Here is a 16,967-nt window from a genome sequence, read left to right as displayed (position 1 = left end):
TCTTTATGGAAGAATACCTGGAGATATGCTAATCTCCTTTCAGGAAACTGGAAGATAGGGGAAGATTACATGAAGTTATACTTTAAAGAGGTGGCTGCCGCGTCCTTGAGTTGACATCTTGGATTTACTTCCTATTCAAAGAGACAGAGAAAGAATTTACAATTACATGTTATCTAATGTGAATTCTGAAAGAACTAGGAGGTGAGGAGCCTCTTCCCCCATTTTCAACAGGGAAAATTAAAACTTCTTATTTGTATTTGTCCTTATACCTGGTATCAGGGATTGGTCCAGGGTTAATTTTAAATCCACATAAGGGGAAATTTTTAGGTGAGGGATGCTTTAAAACTGGTTTGGGATAATAATTGTGCACTTGTATAAATTTGCTGAAAAACATTGGAATGTAAAGTTAATATGAGTGGCTTTCATGGCTTGAGAATTACGCCATAATAAAACCAAATTTAGTAAATTAAAAAAAATAAAGCAATAGTTATGGAGCTATTACTTTAGTCCTGATGGGAGATGATGACAGTTTTCTTAGGATGATAAAAATGGAAATGAAGGGAACTTAAAATATATGGAATCTATTTTAATTATGGAGTCAATAGGAGTTGGTGAGACATTAGCTATGAGGAAAAGGAGGAAAAAAAAAAACAACTCAAGTACAAATTCTAAATTTTTAGTATTGGCAACTGGGTAGATTTTGGTATGGTTAGCGTGATTTTTTAAATTTAGCAGATAGGAACAAAAATTATTTTTGTTGTTTGCTTTATTGTATTATCTATATTGATTTTGAGCTTCCTAGTTGATATTCAACTAGAGTTATCAAACAGAAAGTTTAGTTGTAGCTCAAGGCAGAATTCAGACCTGAAGGAATATATTGGAGGTGATCAGTATATAAGTGATATTCAAAGAAGTGGTAGTATCTCCCTCCTTGAGAAAATAGATTTAAAGTATAAGACCAAGTAAGGAGTATATAGGACTGAGATTGAGTCTATGGATGAGTTAGCATCACAAGCTTGTATTAGGGAAAACCAGGTCCTCTGGGACCCAGGCAAAAACCACATGTGCTCTGAAGCCTGGTTCTATCTATTCTCTAGCCCTGGGGGTGTTTCCACAATGACTGATACTCATGTGATCAGAGGATTACTCCAGAGGCAACTCTGGGTTAGGATGCTACTGGTTTTAAATCTCTAGCTGTGTTGCTGTGGCTATGGGTTTTACAAAAGACTCATTTCTCCTATGCCAGGTTTTGGGTGAGTAGGGAGAACAATCTGGGTAGTGTCTTCTCTGAGGATTCTGTCACAGAATGAAGAGAAATGTAGTAAAGGTACTTCATAGAAAAATATTTAGAAGTCAGGATTGAGTAGTTGTAGTGCAGAAGGCCAGGTCAGCTGAGCTGAGTCTGTTGTTTTGGCTGGAATTTTAATTTGATGGCAGATTTTTTTTCTATGTTTGAACATTAATCTCTTCCTTTAGGACCAAACAGAACTTCAAATGACAGTGATCAAAGCACCTGGATTCAAGTTTTAGTGTTAGATCTTGGGCCAAGTTACTTTTCTGTGTTTTGTATTTGTCATCTATAGAGTGGTGATAATAAGTATTACTTTTCTCAAAAGGTTTTTTTGTTCATTAAGTGAGATAATACATGTAAAGGGCTAAGACCAGAACCTATAAGGTAAAAAAGCACTCAAAAGGTATCTATTGTTATTAAAAGACTCAAGTAATTTGTAAATATCTGCCATTTTTCTTTCCGTTGTCTGTCATATGACATTATACAGGCCTATTGTTTCTGGTTTCTGCAAATTTATAAAGAATTTAGAACGTATAAATTGCTCAGTAGGAATTATTTTTTTCCATTTCCTTCTCCCTTTACATTAAAGTAGAATTTACACTTCTGACTGTAGATGTAGGAATTATGGGGAGAAGGAGTATGTCAACCTGCCAAAGGTTAAAAGAGTAGACCAAGAGCCTTGTAGATAAGTGTCCTCCCTTCCTAAGAACCAGTTCAATATAGCAAGCATATCCCTCCCCCAGGTGAGAGATCAATCCAAGGTAACTACAAAGGACAAATATAAGGGACCAGCTCTATGCTTTAGCCTCAGCTCAGACTCTTCAAGAGTATAGCGTTATGCTCCTGCTGACACCTCAGAGAGGGGTCCCTGGGTGGTGTAAAATATTAACATGCTTGGCACTAACCAAAAGTTTGGAGTTTTGAGTTCACCTAGAAGGACCTTGGAAGAATGTCCTGGCAATCTTCTTCCAAAAATTCAGCCGTTGTAAATCCTATGCAGCACAGTTCTACTCTGACCTACATATAGGGTTGCCATGAGTTGGAGATGACTCAATGACAACTAGTTTGGTTTTTTGCTTGTTATCTCAGAGAGTAGCCCTTCCACTTGACTGCCTGAATGGAAAAAAGCATGGAACTGTAGGTCCATAGTGGGAGAAGAGAATGACTTTCATCACCCATTTCTCCTTTCCTTCCACCCTCATATTCCCTTTTGAAGCCACAGAAGCTCCTGCCCTTTTGCTGTGAGGAAAAGTTTAGTTTCCACCGAGTTCTAGACCCATCGCTATTATTGAGGGAGATAGAGTTAAGCTACGTTCAGCTGAGGAGATAAGCTGGATATGCTGACCCATCTGTAAGGCATGTATTTGTTCAACCCCAGACACACGGTTCACTCCTGTTTCTGATCCGTAAAATCATTAAAGAGTATTACTTTTCTCCTCTTTTCCCATATTATGCAGGTTGAGAAATTAAGTCCCAAAGAGGGAAAAGATCTCTGCTATGTCACAGCAATTTAAGGTCACAAACAGCACACACACACACACACACACACACACACACACACAGAATCTGCATATCTGTGTTTATGAATAGCCCTTATATTTGTGCTACTGCTAATATGTCTTTTATGGTTATTATTAAGGTGCATGACCCACACAAATGTACAATGTCATCTACAAGACTGCTAATCATCTCATGTTTCTAAATTATTTGTATCCAAATTGGGTATGGTTGCTGATTGAAGTGGTTTTTATTTTTTTTATTTTTCTCTCAGGTACTTTAGCAATTGACAGTCAGTAACACAATTATTGCTGCATTTGGCAGGGTCTAATCTGTTTTTGTATCAGACTGTGAATATGGTGTATTAGAATAATATTTAAGATGCTCCCTCTAATGGCCACTATTGAGTACCTATTTCTGCTGATTCCAGTCAATGTGCCCTTCTCTCTTCCCCTAGTTACCACCTTCATACCATTATGTCAGTACTGAACCACACCACCTGGCACCATCAGACTTTCACCCTGACTGGGATTCCAGGAATGTCGGAGAAGGACTTCTGGATGGCTTTGCCCCTCTGTCTTCTTTACAGTACCACTTTCCTTGCCAATGTCACCATCCTTGTTGTCATCAAAGTAGAGCGCAGCCTACACAAGCCCATGTATTATTTTTTGGCCATGTTAGCTGCCACTGACCTCAGCCTTTCATTCTCTTCCATGCCCACCATGCTCAGTGTTCACTGGTTCAACTGGCGCTCAGTAACCTTTGATGCCTGTATCACCCAGATGTTCTTCATCCACACCTTTGAGGGAGTGGAATCAGGTGTTCTGGTGGCTATGGCCTTTGATCGCTTTGTTGCCATTCGGTTTCCTCTGCACTATGCTACCATTCTCACCCATGGTGTCATTGGCAAGATAGGTGCAGCAGTCCTTCTGAGAAGTGTAGGAGCTGTGTTACCAGTGCCTTTTCTTATCAAAAGGCTACCTTTCTGCAACTCCAATGTCCTTTCCCACACGTACTGCCTCCATCAGGATGCCATGAGGCTAGCCTGTGCTGACACCCGTGTCAATAACATCTATGGCTTACTGGCTGTGATCTTCACCATTGTGCTAGACACCTTGATCCTTCTGGTCTCTTATATTCTAATCTTTCATGCAGTCTTGGGCATTGCTTCCTGGGAAGAGAGGCTCAAGGCTCTCAATACTTGCCTCTCTCATATTTTTGCAGTGCTGCTTTTCTATGTGCCTCTCATTGGCATGACGCTGATTCACCGGTATGGGAAGCATTTGTCACCTGTAGTACACACACTCATGGCCAATATCTACCTGCTGCTCCCCCCTGTGCTCAATCTCATTATGTACAGTGTCAGAACCAAGCAGATCTGGTGGCAGATAGTCCGGGTTTTCTGCAGAGGCAGGATTGACCCTTAATGGTGTCTACTACTTCTGTGGAAATGCAATGAAGTCAGAGAAGAGTATATAATTCAGTGCTGTACGATATGACTGCCTGAAATGATAGAAATGCTCTATTTCTCTGTTTAAAACAGTAGCCACTAACCACATGTGGCTAGTGAGCAATTGAAATGTGGCTACTGTAACTGAAAAAATTAGTTTTTTGTTTTATTTACTTTAATTAATTTAAATGTAAATTTAAATAGCCACATGTGGCTAGGGGTTACTGTATTAGATAGTGCAGTTCTATTGGGTTTTAACATTGCATAATGGTTTTGATAAAAGTGAAATTTTGTCTTATACAGCTTGTTAAAAACATGAAATTTCATTTCTGAAAACAACAGCATGTGACTTTTTAAAAACATATACAGTAATATTTACTCTTTTTGGTTATGTATGTTTTGACAAATGGATGGGTAACCTCACCAAAACCAAGACACAGAACAATTCCATCACCCTCTAAAATTCTCTCATGTTGCTCTTTATAGTCCACCCCACCTGCCATGTCCAATACTGGCAACCACTGATCTGTTTTCATCTCTATAATTTTTTCTTTTCCATAATGTCATATAAATAGAATCCTAAAGTATGTATTCTTCTGTGTATGGCTTCTTATTATAATGCATTAGAGATTTACCCATATTGTTGCATGTGTTGGTAGTTCATTCCTTTTTAATATGGAGTATAATTCCATTATATTCCATTGTATAACAATCTTTTTTTAAAAAAAAAAAAATCCACCCAAATCCCAGATTGTTCTTGCTCCATTCTAATCATTCCGGAGAGGAAGAACTTCTGGTATGACATTAGGAAGAGCTCTGCGGATCTGCTTCCAGTGAAACTGGTGGAGATTATTTAAAACAAGCAAACATTTAAATTCTCTGGAAATGGCCCCAAGGACACACAACAAATGAAGAAACATTTATTTAAAAAGATCTACTTAAATTTGGTAAGAAGAGTAGGAGTCTATTGTATGAAAAGCAAGACCTAGTCCCCCCACTCCCTCAACTCAGTGAAATAAAAAATCCAGTCCAGACTGGTACAGCCAAGTACAGAGGAATCCCTCTAAGTCCAGCTTCCAGTAGGGGAACCCTCTTCCTGGGAGAAGTAGAACATCCTCATCATTTCTCATCCTGCCTACAGCTACCTGCCCATATTAAGCTCTGGGCAGTCATGTGTAGCAGAGAGGTGGAGCTCCTTTCTTTAGTTCAGCCCTCACTTATGGGATAAAGGCTCTACTTTGCGCATGGCATCACTGAGGATACTGGGGCCTCATCCTCATAGATATGTGGTTCCATATTGGGAGAGATTATCAGAGAAGAACTAAGGCTGCTGTTCCCCCTCCCCCCACTAAGTACTTAGCTCCTAAAGTGAGGAATATCTCAGATAAAGGGGCCACATTTTCCTTAACCTCAGCTTCGATATCCAAGCTCTGAGATTTTACCTCAGAGCAGAAGAAGTCCTGTAAAACTGAGAGCTCCTAACCTCTTCCGAAAAGAACTGACTCAATTTGCAACAGAGTGTGGAGAAGTTCAAACCTAAGGGCACTCTCAAAAATAGTGGTGGTTGTGATAAAAGACAATTGGGAAGAGATTGGTAGATTCATTGGAACATATAGGTTGAACTGTAGGATGGCTAGCCCTGGCAGCACAACGGTTAAGCGTTTAGCTGCTAACCCAAAGGTTGGTGGTTCAAGCCCAGTGGCAGTATGGGAGAAAGAGGTGATAATCTGCTTCTGTAAAGATAAAACCCATTGCTGGCAAGTCAATTCTTACTCATAGCCACCCTATAGGATAGAGTAGAACTGTCCCATAGGGTTTCCAAGGCTGTAAATCTTTACAGAAACAGACTGCCACATCTTTCTCCCACTGAGTGACTGGTGAGTTAGAACTGCTGACCTTTCAGTCAGCAGTCGAGTGCTTAACCACTGTGCCACCAGGACTCCTCTTATAAAAATTCTAGCCTATGAAAATCCTATGAGGCAGTTTTACTTTGTCACATGGGGTCACTGTAAGTCAAAATCTACTCCGTACCTGGCAACAACATAGGCTGGCTAGTTAGCCTAAGAGAACCAGGAAAAGAAACAGCTGGGAGGAACCCACCCCAGGAATTACCTCTTCAAAGGAGCCTGAATGTGATAGGTTTAGTCTGTGGAAGAAGGATGGCTAGAATGTTCCTCAGAAGAGAGTTGGAAAGACTTTTGTCTTACATAATTTGGACATGTTATCAGGAGTGACCAGCCCCTGGAGAATGACATCATGCTTGGTAAAGTAGAGGGTCAGTGAAAAAGAAGAAAACCCTCAATGAGGTGAATTGATGCAGTGGCTGCAACAATGGGCTCAAGCATAGAAACCGTTGTGAGGATGGCGCAGGACCTGACAGTATTTTGTTCTGTTGTACATAGGGTCGCTATGAGTCAGAACTCGATGGAACCTAACAAGTCTGAGGAGCAATTTATGCTCCAGAGAATTGTTGAAAACAATCAGGCAATCAGTCAGCAATTAGTGGAGCTTAATAGCTGGGTGTGGTCAGGAAAAGAGACAAAGAAAGTCCTGCTGAAACAACTGGTGTCCTAGGGTTTTCTTTTGAGCTGCCTTCAAATGAATTCTGACTCTTAAGGGTCCCATGTGTGCAGAGAAGAACTGTGCTCCCTAGCATTTTCAAGGCTGTGACCTTTCAGAAGCAGATTATCAGGACTGTGTTCCCAGATCTCTCTGGGTAGGTTCGAACCACCAACTTTTTGGCTAGTAGTTGTGGACCACCCAGGGACTCCTGTTGTCCCAGAGTAACAGTGAGCATACTCAAGACTGCACGTGTTGAGGAACAACATCAGACGCTTAACACTTTGGTGGAGGTGGGGAAGATAGACTTCACTAAAATAATCTAGCCCTTCACTAAAGAAATAAAGAACGACATAACAATATCAAGCTCGGAGTGGGTGGACGGGTAGTACTCAGAGTTGCTATAATATTTAACCTGGCTATATTTTAACTACTATAATAGTTCCAAGATGGATTCACTTATGCTAAGTCCCATATCAGCAAACCAAAACCTAGGTAGTTTCTACTTCCTGTAAATGTCTGACCTTCCCAGGAGCTGAAATATAAGTCAATCAATTGGTTCTCTCAGAAATGGAAACCTAAGCTAACCAATTAGAACTTCCCTGCTCAGTCAAACCTAGCTCAAAATTTCCCCTTAATTTCAAATAAGGAGATACCTGCCAGCCATTCCGAAAGTTTGCCTAGTTGAGTCAGAAATGACTCGATGGCACTGGGTATAGCATCCTTGTTCCTGTATGTCTGTGCCCGTAAAACTCTTCAGCTTTGTCTGCCTTCCAGACCTGATGCCCCCAACTCATGAACTGAAAGTAGAGCTCAGGAGTTCCTACACAAATATAGTCTTGTGGGAATTTTATTTTTGACAATATATTATCAAAAATGTCCAACAAAAAAAATAGGAACCATACAAAGAAACAAGAAACTATAAGCCATACAAAAAAAGCAAGCAACAGAAACCATTGTGAGAGTGAATAGATATTCAGATGTCAGATTCGATAGACAAAGCCTTCAAATCGCCATTATAAATATGTTCAAAGAACTAAAAGAAATCATGATTAATGGAGTAAAAGAAGGTAAGATGACAATGTTGCATCAGAGACTATCAATAAAGAGATAGAAATCATAAATGAGAACCATTTTTATCACTCTTATTCAATGCTGTATATTGAATTTACCACATTTTTACACAAAAAGCAAGTGTTGTGTGTTACTTGTTCCTGTAAAAAAATTAGCATAGTGCTTATGAAAATATCTTGTGTCGGGAGGGTATGGTTGGCAAACAAACGTAGAAAGCGTGAATTATTTGCATAAAAATATGATATTTTGTCTTGTCTTTTGTGTTTATTTATGTCTTCCTGGAGTATTTTCTATAAAAGACATATGGGTATGTGCAAGCTAGTGTGGAGATAAGAAAGAGAAAACAGCATATGTAAAGGCTGAAAGCATAGTGCATTCAGTGAGCAGGAAGAAGAGGGAATTCTAAACATACTTTAGATTTGCTTCATATCTCCCTTCTTTCCAAAAGGCTTTGCTGACCTGCCTTAGAGTATACTGGAGTCTTTCACTTTGTTGTTGTTGTTGTTAGGTGCCATTGAGTCAGTTCGGACTCATAGCTACCTTATGTACCACAGAACGGAACACTGCCCAGTCCTGTGCCATGCTCACCATCGTTGTTATGCTTGAGCACATTGTTGTAGCCACTGTGTCAATCCATCTTCTTGAGGGTCTTCCTCTTTTCAGCTGATGGTCTACATTACCAAGCATGATGTCCTTCTCCAGGGACTGATCCCCCCTGACAACATGTCTGAAGCATGTAAGATGTAATCTCTCCATCCTTGCTTCTAAGGAGCACTCTGGTTGTACTTCTTTCAAGACAGATTTGTTCATTCTTTTGGCAGACCATGATATGTCCAATATTCTTTGCCAACACCACAATTCAAAGGTGTCAGCTCTTCTTTGGTCTTCCTTACTTATTGTCTATCTTTTGCATGCATATTATGCGATTGAAAATACCACGGCTTGGGTCAGGCGCACCTTAGTCTTCAAGGTGACATCTTTGCTTTTCAGGTTTTTTTGCAGCAGATTTCCCAATGCAATATGTCTTTTGATTTCTTGACTTAGATTACATTGGAGTTTTACACTACATACTTTAATTACCTAATGGCATTTCTTCCCTGCTACTCTATAACATTTATAAGAACAGAACTCTTTTTTATTTCACTGTATCGTATCCCAAGTACTTAATGTAGTTCAGAACATGTGGTGGACAATTAATATATATTTTTGAATTAATGAATGAGTGAACTCCATACTTTTGCCAGATTGAGTTTATGCTTTCTAAATTCACTATTCTCCTTTAATATTAGTAAATCTCATTTGACATTCCAGGAGTTGCTCATCTTTGCTGATAGGAATCAGGGTGAAGGGGTGGTACTTACATATGAATATGAACATTACTTGATGTTTAAATTTATGGATTTACTTAACTTTTCTAGGTACTTATTGAAAAAGCATCTTTGCTCAGTGTTCCTGCTAGAGAAAATGGGTGGGAAAATGTTTCAAGGAGAATAAAAAGTCTCAGAATATTAGTAATGATCAGGGTTATTAATGCATTGCCTACAGTGGAGAACTAGGTCCTGTTCAAAATCAGGCTTAAATCATATCTGGTCATGCAGTTGGGAATGAAGCAATCAACAGAATGCATAGATTATCATGTATTGCAACCAGATTTCTCAAAGATATGATTGGACACAGACTACAATGTAAGACAATATAACATCGTGGTTAAAATCATGAGCTTTGGAGTAAAATAGAACAAGGATTTGAATACCAGCTCTGCCACTTCCTAACTTTGACATGAGTAAAGTTATTGAAAACCTCTCTGACCTTCAGTTTCTTCTGCTGTAAAATAGTGGAAAATAATACTTATTTCATAGGCTTGATGATGAAAAAAAAAAAGACTGTGTTTAAAGGGCATAGTAGAGTTTTTGGCATATATTGTGTTCAACAAATATTTGCGTAATTATATTTAAAAAGGTTAGTGGGCTGCAGATGTGGCTCAGTTAACAGGAAGGCTTATTGGGAGGGATTCCTGCATAAGAGGAGGAACACGCAAATGGCCAGGGGATCATGAGAAACTGAGGATGATGAGAATTGTTAGGAAGAGTACATGTTGGCAGCAGTTAACAGAAGAATACCTCTTTTCTCTGTCCTCTCCAACTCCAGCTCTGATGTTCAGGCAACCTTTCTAACTGAGTATCTGTAGCCTAAGGCTGGTTAAAGAGGAATTGTTGCAATTATCTGACCCAGCCAGTCAGATTTTGTAGACACCCGTTTCTGTCAGCCCCAGGGCCTGCATTCTGCTTCCAGCCCCTGATAGATGGTGTTTGCTTGGATTTGGAAGCAGAATATGAAGCTTAGTCTGAGTTGCTGTAGAAGAACATATCCATACGGGCTTCATCATTCTTGCACCACCCATTCACTCACCAATTAAGATAGCTCCGTGTTTCCTGATGACTCTACTAGGCTGCTTATAAAGCCTTCCACCCTTGGGAGCTGGTTCTGTCCCCCTTCTGTGCTGTTGGTGGTATTTCCTGCTGCTGTGAGCAGGTAAGGAGAGTAAATAAATGGGGAGGAATTAAAGAGAGGGGAACGGTAGGAACAAGGAGGGGAGGGAGAAGAAGCAATGCATTGATGGCAATAACAAGTATGGTGGGATGAAGAATGGAGGGGTATAATGGAACCTAAAAGGAATTGAGATAGGAGGACAGAGGAAAGCAGTAAAGGAGAAAAGAAGGAGAAAAGGGAAAGGGATGCAGAACTCTTTACTTGTGGCTACGATTGTTCAGCAATCGATCGATGATACTAACAGTCTAGCGTGCCAGGTCCTTTTTAGTAGCTAGCATCGAGGGAGAAAAAACAAGCATGCTCAAACTCTCAAGTAACTCACTCCAGGCAGAAAAAGGAGATGGCACTTTCATATGAAAATTACCAACATCGGCCACCATACCTCATTATTAAGGGCCAGATGTAAGGACAAAGCAATAAGTGGTAGAGAGATTTACAGACGAGAAGTTTCAGATTAACTGACCCAGAGCTGTCCGGGCAGGGTCCAGATTATGAACAGAATAGGTTTTCGGCATTGAGTAAAGAACACAAGGTGGGGAGGGAGAGATGTAAGTGAAGAAGATAGATTTATACACCTTTATTGATGCCAGAAAGCAGGGGTGTTAATCACGGGATCACAAAGTTATTGAGTTAAGAAACTGTTATCAAAGTCATTTAATATAGCCATCTGTATGTGAATGGACAGATCTTACCCTCTGCCTAGCCAATCAAATGGAACCTGTGGTTGAAGACAGAAATCGGTAGCCTATTCCTCTGGTTAGTGGCAGTGCAGAAAAAATCTTGACAAACTGAGGCATTGAACTTTGTCCCACTACTGGTTCCAGAGACCACAAACTCACTGAATTTATAGAGAAAACCCTCTGCTCTTTGTTTTGTCTTCGTATCTCCATTCAATGGAAACACAAGTTCCCAGGAAGCAAGCAAAATGAGCCTCTTTTTTTCTTCTCTCCCTGATCCTTATTCAGTGGCATCTTTCTGTCCTTTATGAGTCACTGTTCTAGAACAGAATACAACTGGAATATACTTTACTGGCATCTTCTCTCCCTGTTACTCTTCTACTCAAAACTCCTCTCTACATACCCCACATGGGGACAGACACAACAAAAATATGAGCAGATATTCACATATTTTTAAATGCACGTTAACTCCACATACGTTTTTCTTTACATGTGTCGTGAGGATACAGTTCTCTATTTTACTTATTTCTCATCTCTATTATTCTTTTTATGAATCACATAGGTACATGATATAACAATTATTTTATTTTAAAATAAGAATATCACACAGTCCAACTTGTCTCATAAGCCTCGCTTCTCTGATGGTGTGGTTCAGTGTAATAAAAAATGGACTTTGGAATTAGCAGATCTGGTTTTGAATCTTGAATCTGTATCTAGCTATTTTACCTTGGGTATGCTACTTTAACCTCACTGGATCCATTTTATTTCTTTAAAATAGAAGAAAAAATTTACGTCAATTTTTTGCTGGGATTATATAAAATGATACATAAAGCAGCTAGCAAAATGTATGTCATATAACAAGCATGCTAATTCTCCTTTCCCCATAGCCTACCCTCTTTTATTTATTTCCAAATCAGTGAAAGAGTGAGCACTCTTCTTTACGTTTTCTGGTTGGTTCTAGGCTCAATCTACATCTCTATCATCCAGTATTCATCCGTCTTTATATCATCTATCATTTATTCACTTATCCATCAATATTTTAACAGTTGCTGTTGAGTTGCCTCTGACTCACGTTGTTGTTGTTAGGTGCCGTCGAGTCGGTACCGACTCATAGAGACCCTGCGCACAACAGGACGAAACACTGCCCGGTCCTGTGCCATCCTTATAATCCTAGTTATGCTTGAGCTCACTTTTGCAGCCACTGTGTCAATCCACCTTGTTGAGGGTCTTCCTTTTTTCCGCTGACCCTGTACTTTGTCAAGAATGATGTTCTTCTCCAGGGACTGATCCTTCCTGACAACATGTCCAAAGTATGTAAGATGCAGTCTCGCCATCTTTGCCTCTAAGGAGCATTCTGGTTGCACTTCTTCCAAGACAGATCTGCTCATTCTTTTGGCAGTCCAGGGTATATTCAATATTCTTTGCCAACACCACAATTCAAAGGCGACAATTCTTCTTCGGTCTTTCTTATTCATTGTCCAGCATTCAGATCGTATGATGCGATTGAAAACACCATGGCTTGAGTCAGGTGCACCTTAGTCTTCAAGGTGACTTCTTTGTTTTTCAACACTTTAAGAGGTCCTTGTGGCAACCCCAAATGTGTCAGAGTAGAATTGTCCTCCATAGGGTTTTCAATGGTTGATTTTTTGGAAGTAGTTTACCAGACAGTTCTTGCAAGGTGCTTTTGAGTGGACTTGAAAGGTGTTCCCAGAGAGTGTATTCTAGTGAGGGAAAGAAATGTGACCAAGCAATTACAACAAAATATAAGCATTATAAAAAGTATATAAAAAGTGATTTTGGAGGATATGTGATGGACTGAATGGTTTTGTGTTGCAGAGGGACTTATGGATGGTTATTGCCTAAATGGAGATTCACTTATAATACCCAGCTTTGTGAGGCTGAGAAGAAGAAGAATGCAACAGAAATCTCAACAGTTTTGTTCTCAAATAGTTATGTTTTCCTATCTGACTATTTTGTCTTCCCTGGTTTTCCCAATAGGCCTCCATTAATATTTTGCCTTGGCTTCTTACTTCATTCAATTTTACTAGGTTGTGAGAGTTTTAAATACAGAAATAGTTCTTCACTCATTTCTGTCTTCCTGGCCCTCAGCACAATAACTGGTAGGAAATAGTCATTTAGAGACCTGAGTGGTTGATTTGGTTCAGTGCATTTATAATTTATATCTCATTTGGCATCAGCTTTCCTTTGTCTTACTTTTCTTTCCCAATCAAATACTAAAACCAAAAAACTCATTGCCATCAAGTTGATTGTGACTTATAGTGACCCTATAGGACAGAGTAGAACTGCCTCATATGGTTTCCAAGAAGTGGCTGGTAGATTTGAACTGCCAGCCTTTGGGTTGACAGCTGAGCTCTTAGCAACCAGGGCTCTAACCAAATACTGGCCATGTGTAATGTATCAGTACTAATGATTAAAATAGAAAAAGTATTGCTCCATCTTTTTTTTCCCCATTGATGTAACAAGTGATTATTTCCATCACTGTTATTAGTAGACTGGAGGAGGGTTAAAAAAACAATCCATGATCCTGCATATTCATTTTTATTTAGTGACAGTTAGGATCTGGCATTAATATTCCTTATATTTACTCTGTCACCAGTGCAGCAAGCCCAGACTACTGAAAGATGAAGACACTTAGGCCCTGCTGTGTCCACATAGACAATTGGGCTAGGTATATCATTCCTTGTTAGCTCTTTGTTGATGACTACTTGAACTAAGTAAAAAAAAAAAAGAAAGAAATCAGCAATGATAATATCAGTAGTCAGTTACAAGTTACAAGTACCCAGTAGAATTGTAATGGTAATATTAAGATTTAGGTCCTAGCTTCTGCCTCCTTTGTCACTCTGGTTCTTTTTCTTTGCAGCCTCCATTTTATATACTTTCTCATCCACTGAACTGCGTTTGATTCCAATATGTGATGTCATCTCAGCCTGGCTATTCCTGTAGTAACTCCTTTTGTGTTGCCAGGCCCTACTTTCAGCTCATTCATGCTTTTTCCAAAGTCATTCATCACATGTTGCTGACTGTTCCCATGCACAGATCAACATTCCTGAAAGTAATCTAACAACAGGGATATAACTAGGCCCCACAAAAGTGAATTTCACTAATTTACTTAGGAGAACTCTGTATATTGGCAGAAGTGGTTTACTCATAGCAGGTGAAGGAAAGCAAGGAAGGAGGAATGCACAGTTTGGTCATCCTGGATCCTCCTAATAACATAAAGTAGGTGCAAGGGCTACAGCTCAATCATAGTGTAGCCATTTAAGAAAAGTGTGGTTTCCAAGGTGACTTTTAAACTCTTGTTCTGACCTTGACAAAATATCAGAACTGAGGTAGAAGCTTTTTTGACAGGGGCCTTATGTAGGCTTATCTCCTATGCCCAGATCAGGATACTTAAATCATTTATTTCAAAACAATTTCTGGAATTCTTGGTGAGATTCATTAGAGCAGTCTGCTCGTAGTAAATGGATTCAAGATCATATGGTGGATATTCATGGAAAGCAGTAGAAATAGGTAACCCCAAGGTATAAGATGGAGATAAGGATAACAGGGATCAGTAAATCAAACCAAAACCAAACCCACTGCTGTAGAGTCAATTCCAACTCATAGCGACCCTATAGGACAGAGTAGAACTGCCCCACAGAGTTTCCAAGGAGTGCCTGGCAGATTTGAACTGCCAAGCTCTTGGTTACCAGCTGTAGCACTTAACTACTACGCCACCAGGGATCAGTAGACCTGGGAAATTACAGACACAGAAATAGAACACCAGACAAATCCAAGCCCCATAAACATGTGCAGTGGAGGAGAAAGTAAGTTACAGGAACTGGAATAGAGAAACCCTTCTAATAGAAAAGTCTAAGAAAGGAGTGTGGCCCATGACAGGGACAATGATAGCTCTGTATACAATATCCCAAACCAGCTTCCAGTAAGAATATTATAGGGTTTGCCTTCACAGGTGCCCAGTAGCTCCTGTGTGCCTCTCCATTACTTCTAGAGCAACTTATGTGGCATGGAGACTTAATACAAAGGTACATCAAGTTGTAGTTGTGGTTGTTGTTGCTTTGTTGGTATGGGCGCATGTGTGTGACAGAAATTGATAGGTTCTTCCTACCTCAAGTCAAGGTTAGTCTGGGCACTAGAGTAGGGATTAGCCTAGAGAGACTGATGGTTACAACACAGACAGGGTAGAGGCAGGAAAATGGGGCTAGGGTCTGACCAGAAAATCCAAGACACTAAAATTAAGTGATAGGCAAAGTAATTAGATTGGGGATGTTGAATAAAGAGAGACAATTGTGTAATTGTGGAAAGGGTTCAAAAAAGAGATTAGAACATGAGAAAAGGATCAATATCATAATAGGCATGGTAACTATTGCTTCTCTTTTCAGGTGTGTCCTCAATCTACCATGTTAATTTTCAATAACACCACATCGCCCTCCTCAAATTTCCTCCTCACTGCTTTCCCTGGCTTGGAACGTGGTCATGTGTGGATCTCCATTCCTGTGTGCTGTCTCTACACCATTGCCCTCTTGGGGAACAGCATGATTCTGTTTGTCATCATTACTAACAAGAGTCTCCACAAGCCTATGTACTATTTCCTCTCGATGCTGTCAGCTGTTGACCTATGCTTGACTATCACAACCCTCCCCACTGTGCTTGGGGTTCTCTGGTTACATTTCCAGGAGATCAGCTTTAAAGCCTGCCTCATTCAAATGTTCTTTATACATACCTTCTCCTTCCTGGAGTCCTCAGTGCTGGTAGCCATGGCCTTTGACCGCTTCATGGCCATCTGTAATCCACTGAAGTATGCCACTATCCTCACAGACATGATGACCACGGTGATTGGGCTGGTCATCTGCATCCGGCAAGTAATTATCATGTTTTTCATGTTTCTAGCTTTGAAGAACATGTCTTTCCAGGGAGGTCAAGAGCTCTCCCATCCATTTTGCTACTTCGCGGACATAATCAAATACGCATATTCTAACCCTTGGGTGGCCAGTTTTGGGGGCATGTTTTTTCAGCTGTATCTGACTGGCACTGACTTATTGTTCATCCTTTTATCCTATGTCCTCATCCTCCGTACTGTTCTGAGCATCGTGGCACCCAAGAAGCAACAAAAAGCCCTTAGCACTTGTGTCTGTCACATCTGTGCTGTCACTGTTTTCTACGTGCCAATGATCACCCTATCTATGGCACATCGCCTCTACAGCTCTACTCCAAGAGTGCTCTGTGGCATTTTGGCCAATGTTTATCTGCTTGTACCACCTGTACTGAATCCTGTAATTTATAGCTTGAAGACCAAGACAATCCGCCAGACTATGCTCCAGCTGTTCCAATCCAGGGGTTCAAGCAGATCCAGTGGGAGGGGTCTTAGAGGAAGGTGGGGCTGAAATGGTGGGGGATTGTCACAACATGAATTATGTATAAGTAGGAAAGGTATTTAGGACATTGGTATCCCCAGGCATTTTGGTTACTTAGGTGATTCCAACTCAATTATTGAAGCAAAGAAAAACAAATTTCTCTGAGCTTATCAAAGAGTTCAAGAATTAATACAATTCAAAATCAAATTAATTGTGTATACGCCCTTCAAATATTTTTAAAAATAATCACATGGGCTCCCATGTACAATAAATGCATAATAAGACCACTTTATCCTGACAAAAAATTTAATGATCTATTTAAGAAAGAAAATTCTTAGGCTACGAATAAATGACAATAATTTTTTTTCATTCAGATAAATAAACTCTTATTTTTTTCTTGTGATTAAATTTTCCAGAAGGCAATGAAGGTTTTTCCTTGACTTGGGAAAAAGTTATACATGTGCTCAAATGTAAGCACATAGAAATTTGCTATT

At 39.8% G+C, this 16,967-nt stretch overlaps 2 protein-coding genes across 2 annotated transcripts; both read left to right on the top strand.

Annotated features, from left to right (window-relative positions):
• The first annotated feature begins 2,944 nt into the window (after nucleotides 1–2,944).
• On the top strand, nucleotides 2,945–4,215 carry LOC100674278 (olfactory receptor 51H1-like). The gene has a single exon (XM_003421430.3). It carries the CDS (start codon nucleotides 3,265–3,267, stop codon nucleotides 4,213–4,215), a length of 951 nt encoding a protein of 316 aa, XP_003421478.2. The 5' UTR covers nucleotides 2,945–3,264.
• Nucleotides 4,216–15,121: 10,906 nt separating this feature from the next.
• LOC100674564 (olfactory receptor 51T1) lies at nucleotides 15,122–16,766 on the top strand. Its single transcript, XM_010600945.3, has one exon. It carries the CDS (start codon nucleotides 15,520–15,522, stop codon nucleotides 16,501–16,503), a length of 984 nt encoding a protein of 327 aa, XP_010599247.2. The 5' UTR covers nucleotides 15,122–15,519; the 3' UTR covers nucleotides 16,504–16,766.
• Nucleotides 16,767–16,967: the final 201 nt, after the last annotated feature.

This window comes from Loxodonta africana, chromosome 7 (assembly GCF_030014295.1).
Source record: "Loxodonta africana isolate mLoxAfr1 chromosome 7, mLoxAfr1.hap2, whole genome shotgun sequence".
Lineage (NCBI taxonomy): Eukaryota > Metazoa > Chordata > Mammalia > Proboscidea > Elephantidae > Loxodonta > Loxodonta africana.
This window is presented reverse-complemented; position numbering and strand designations above follow the sequence as displayed.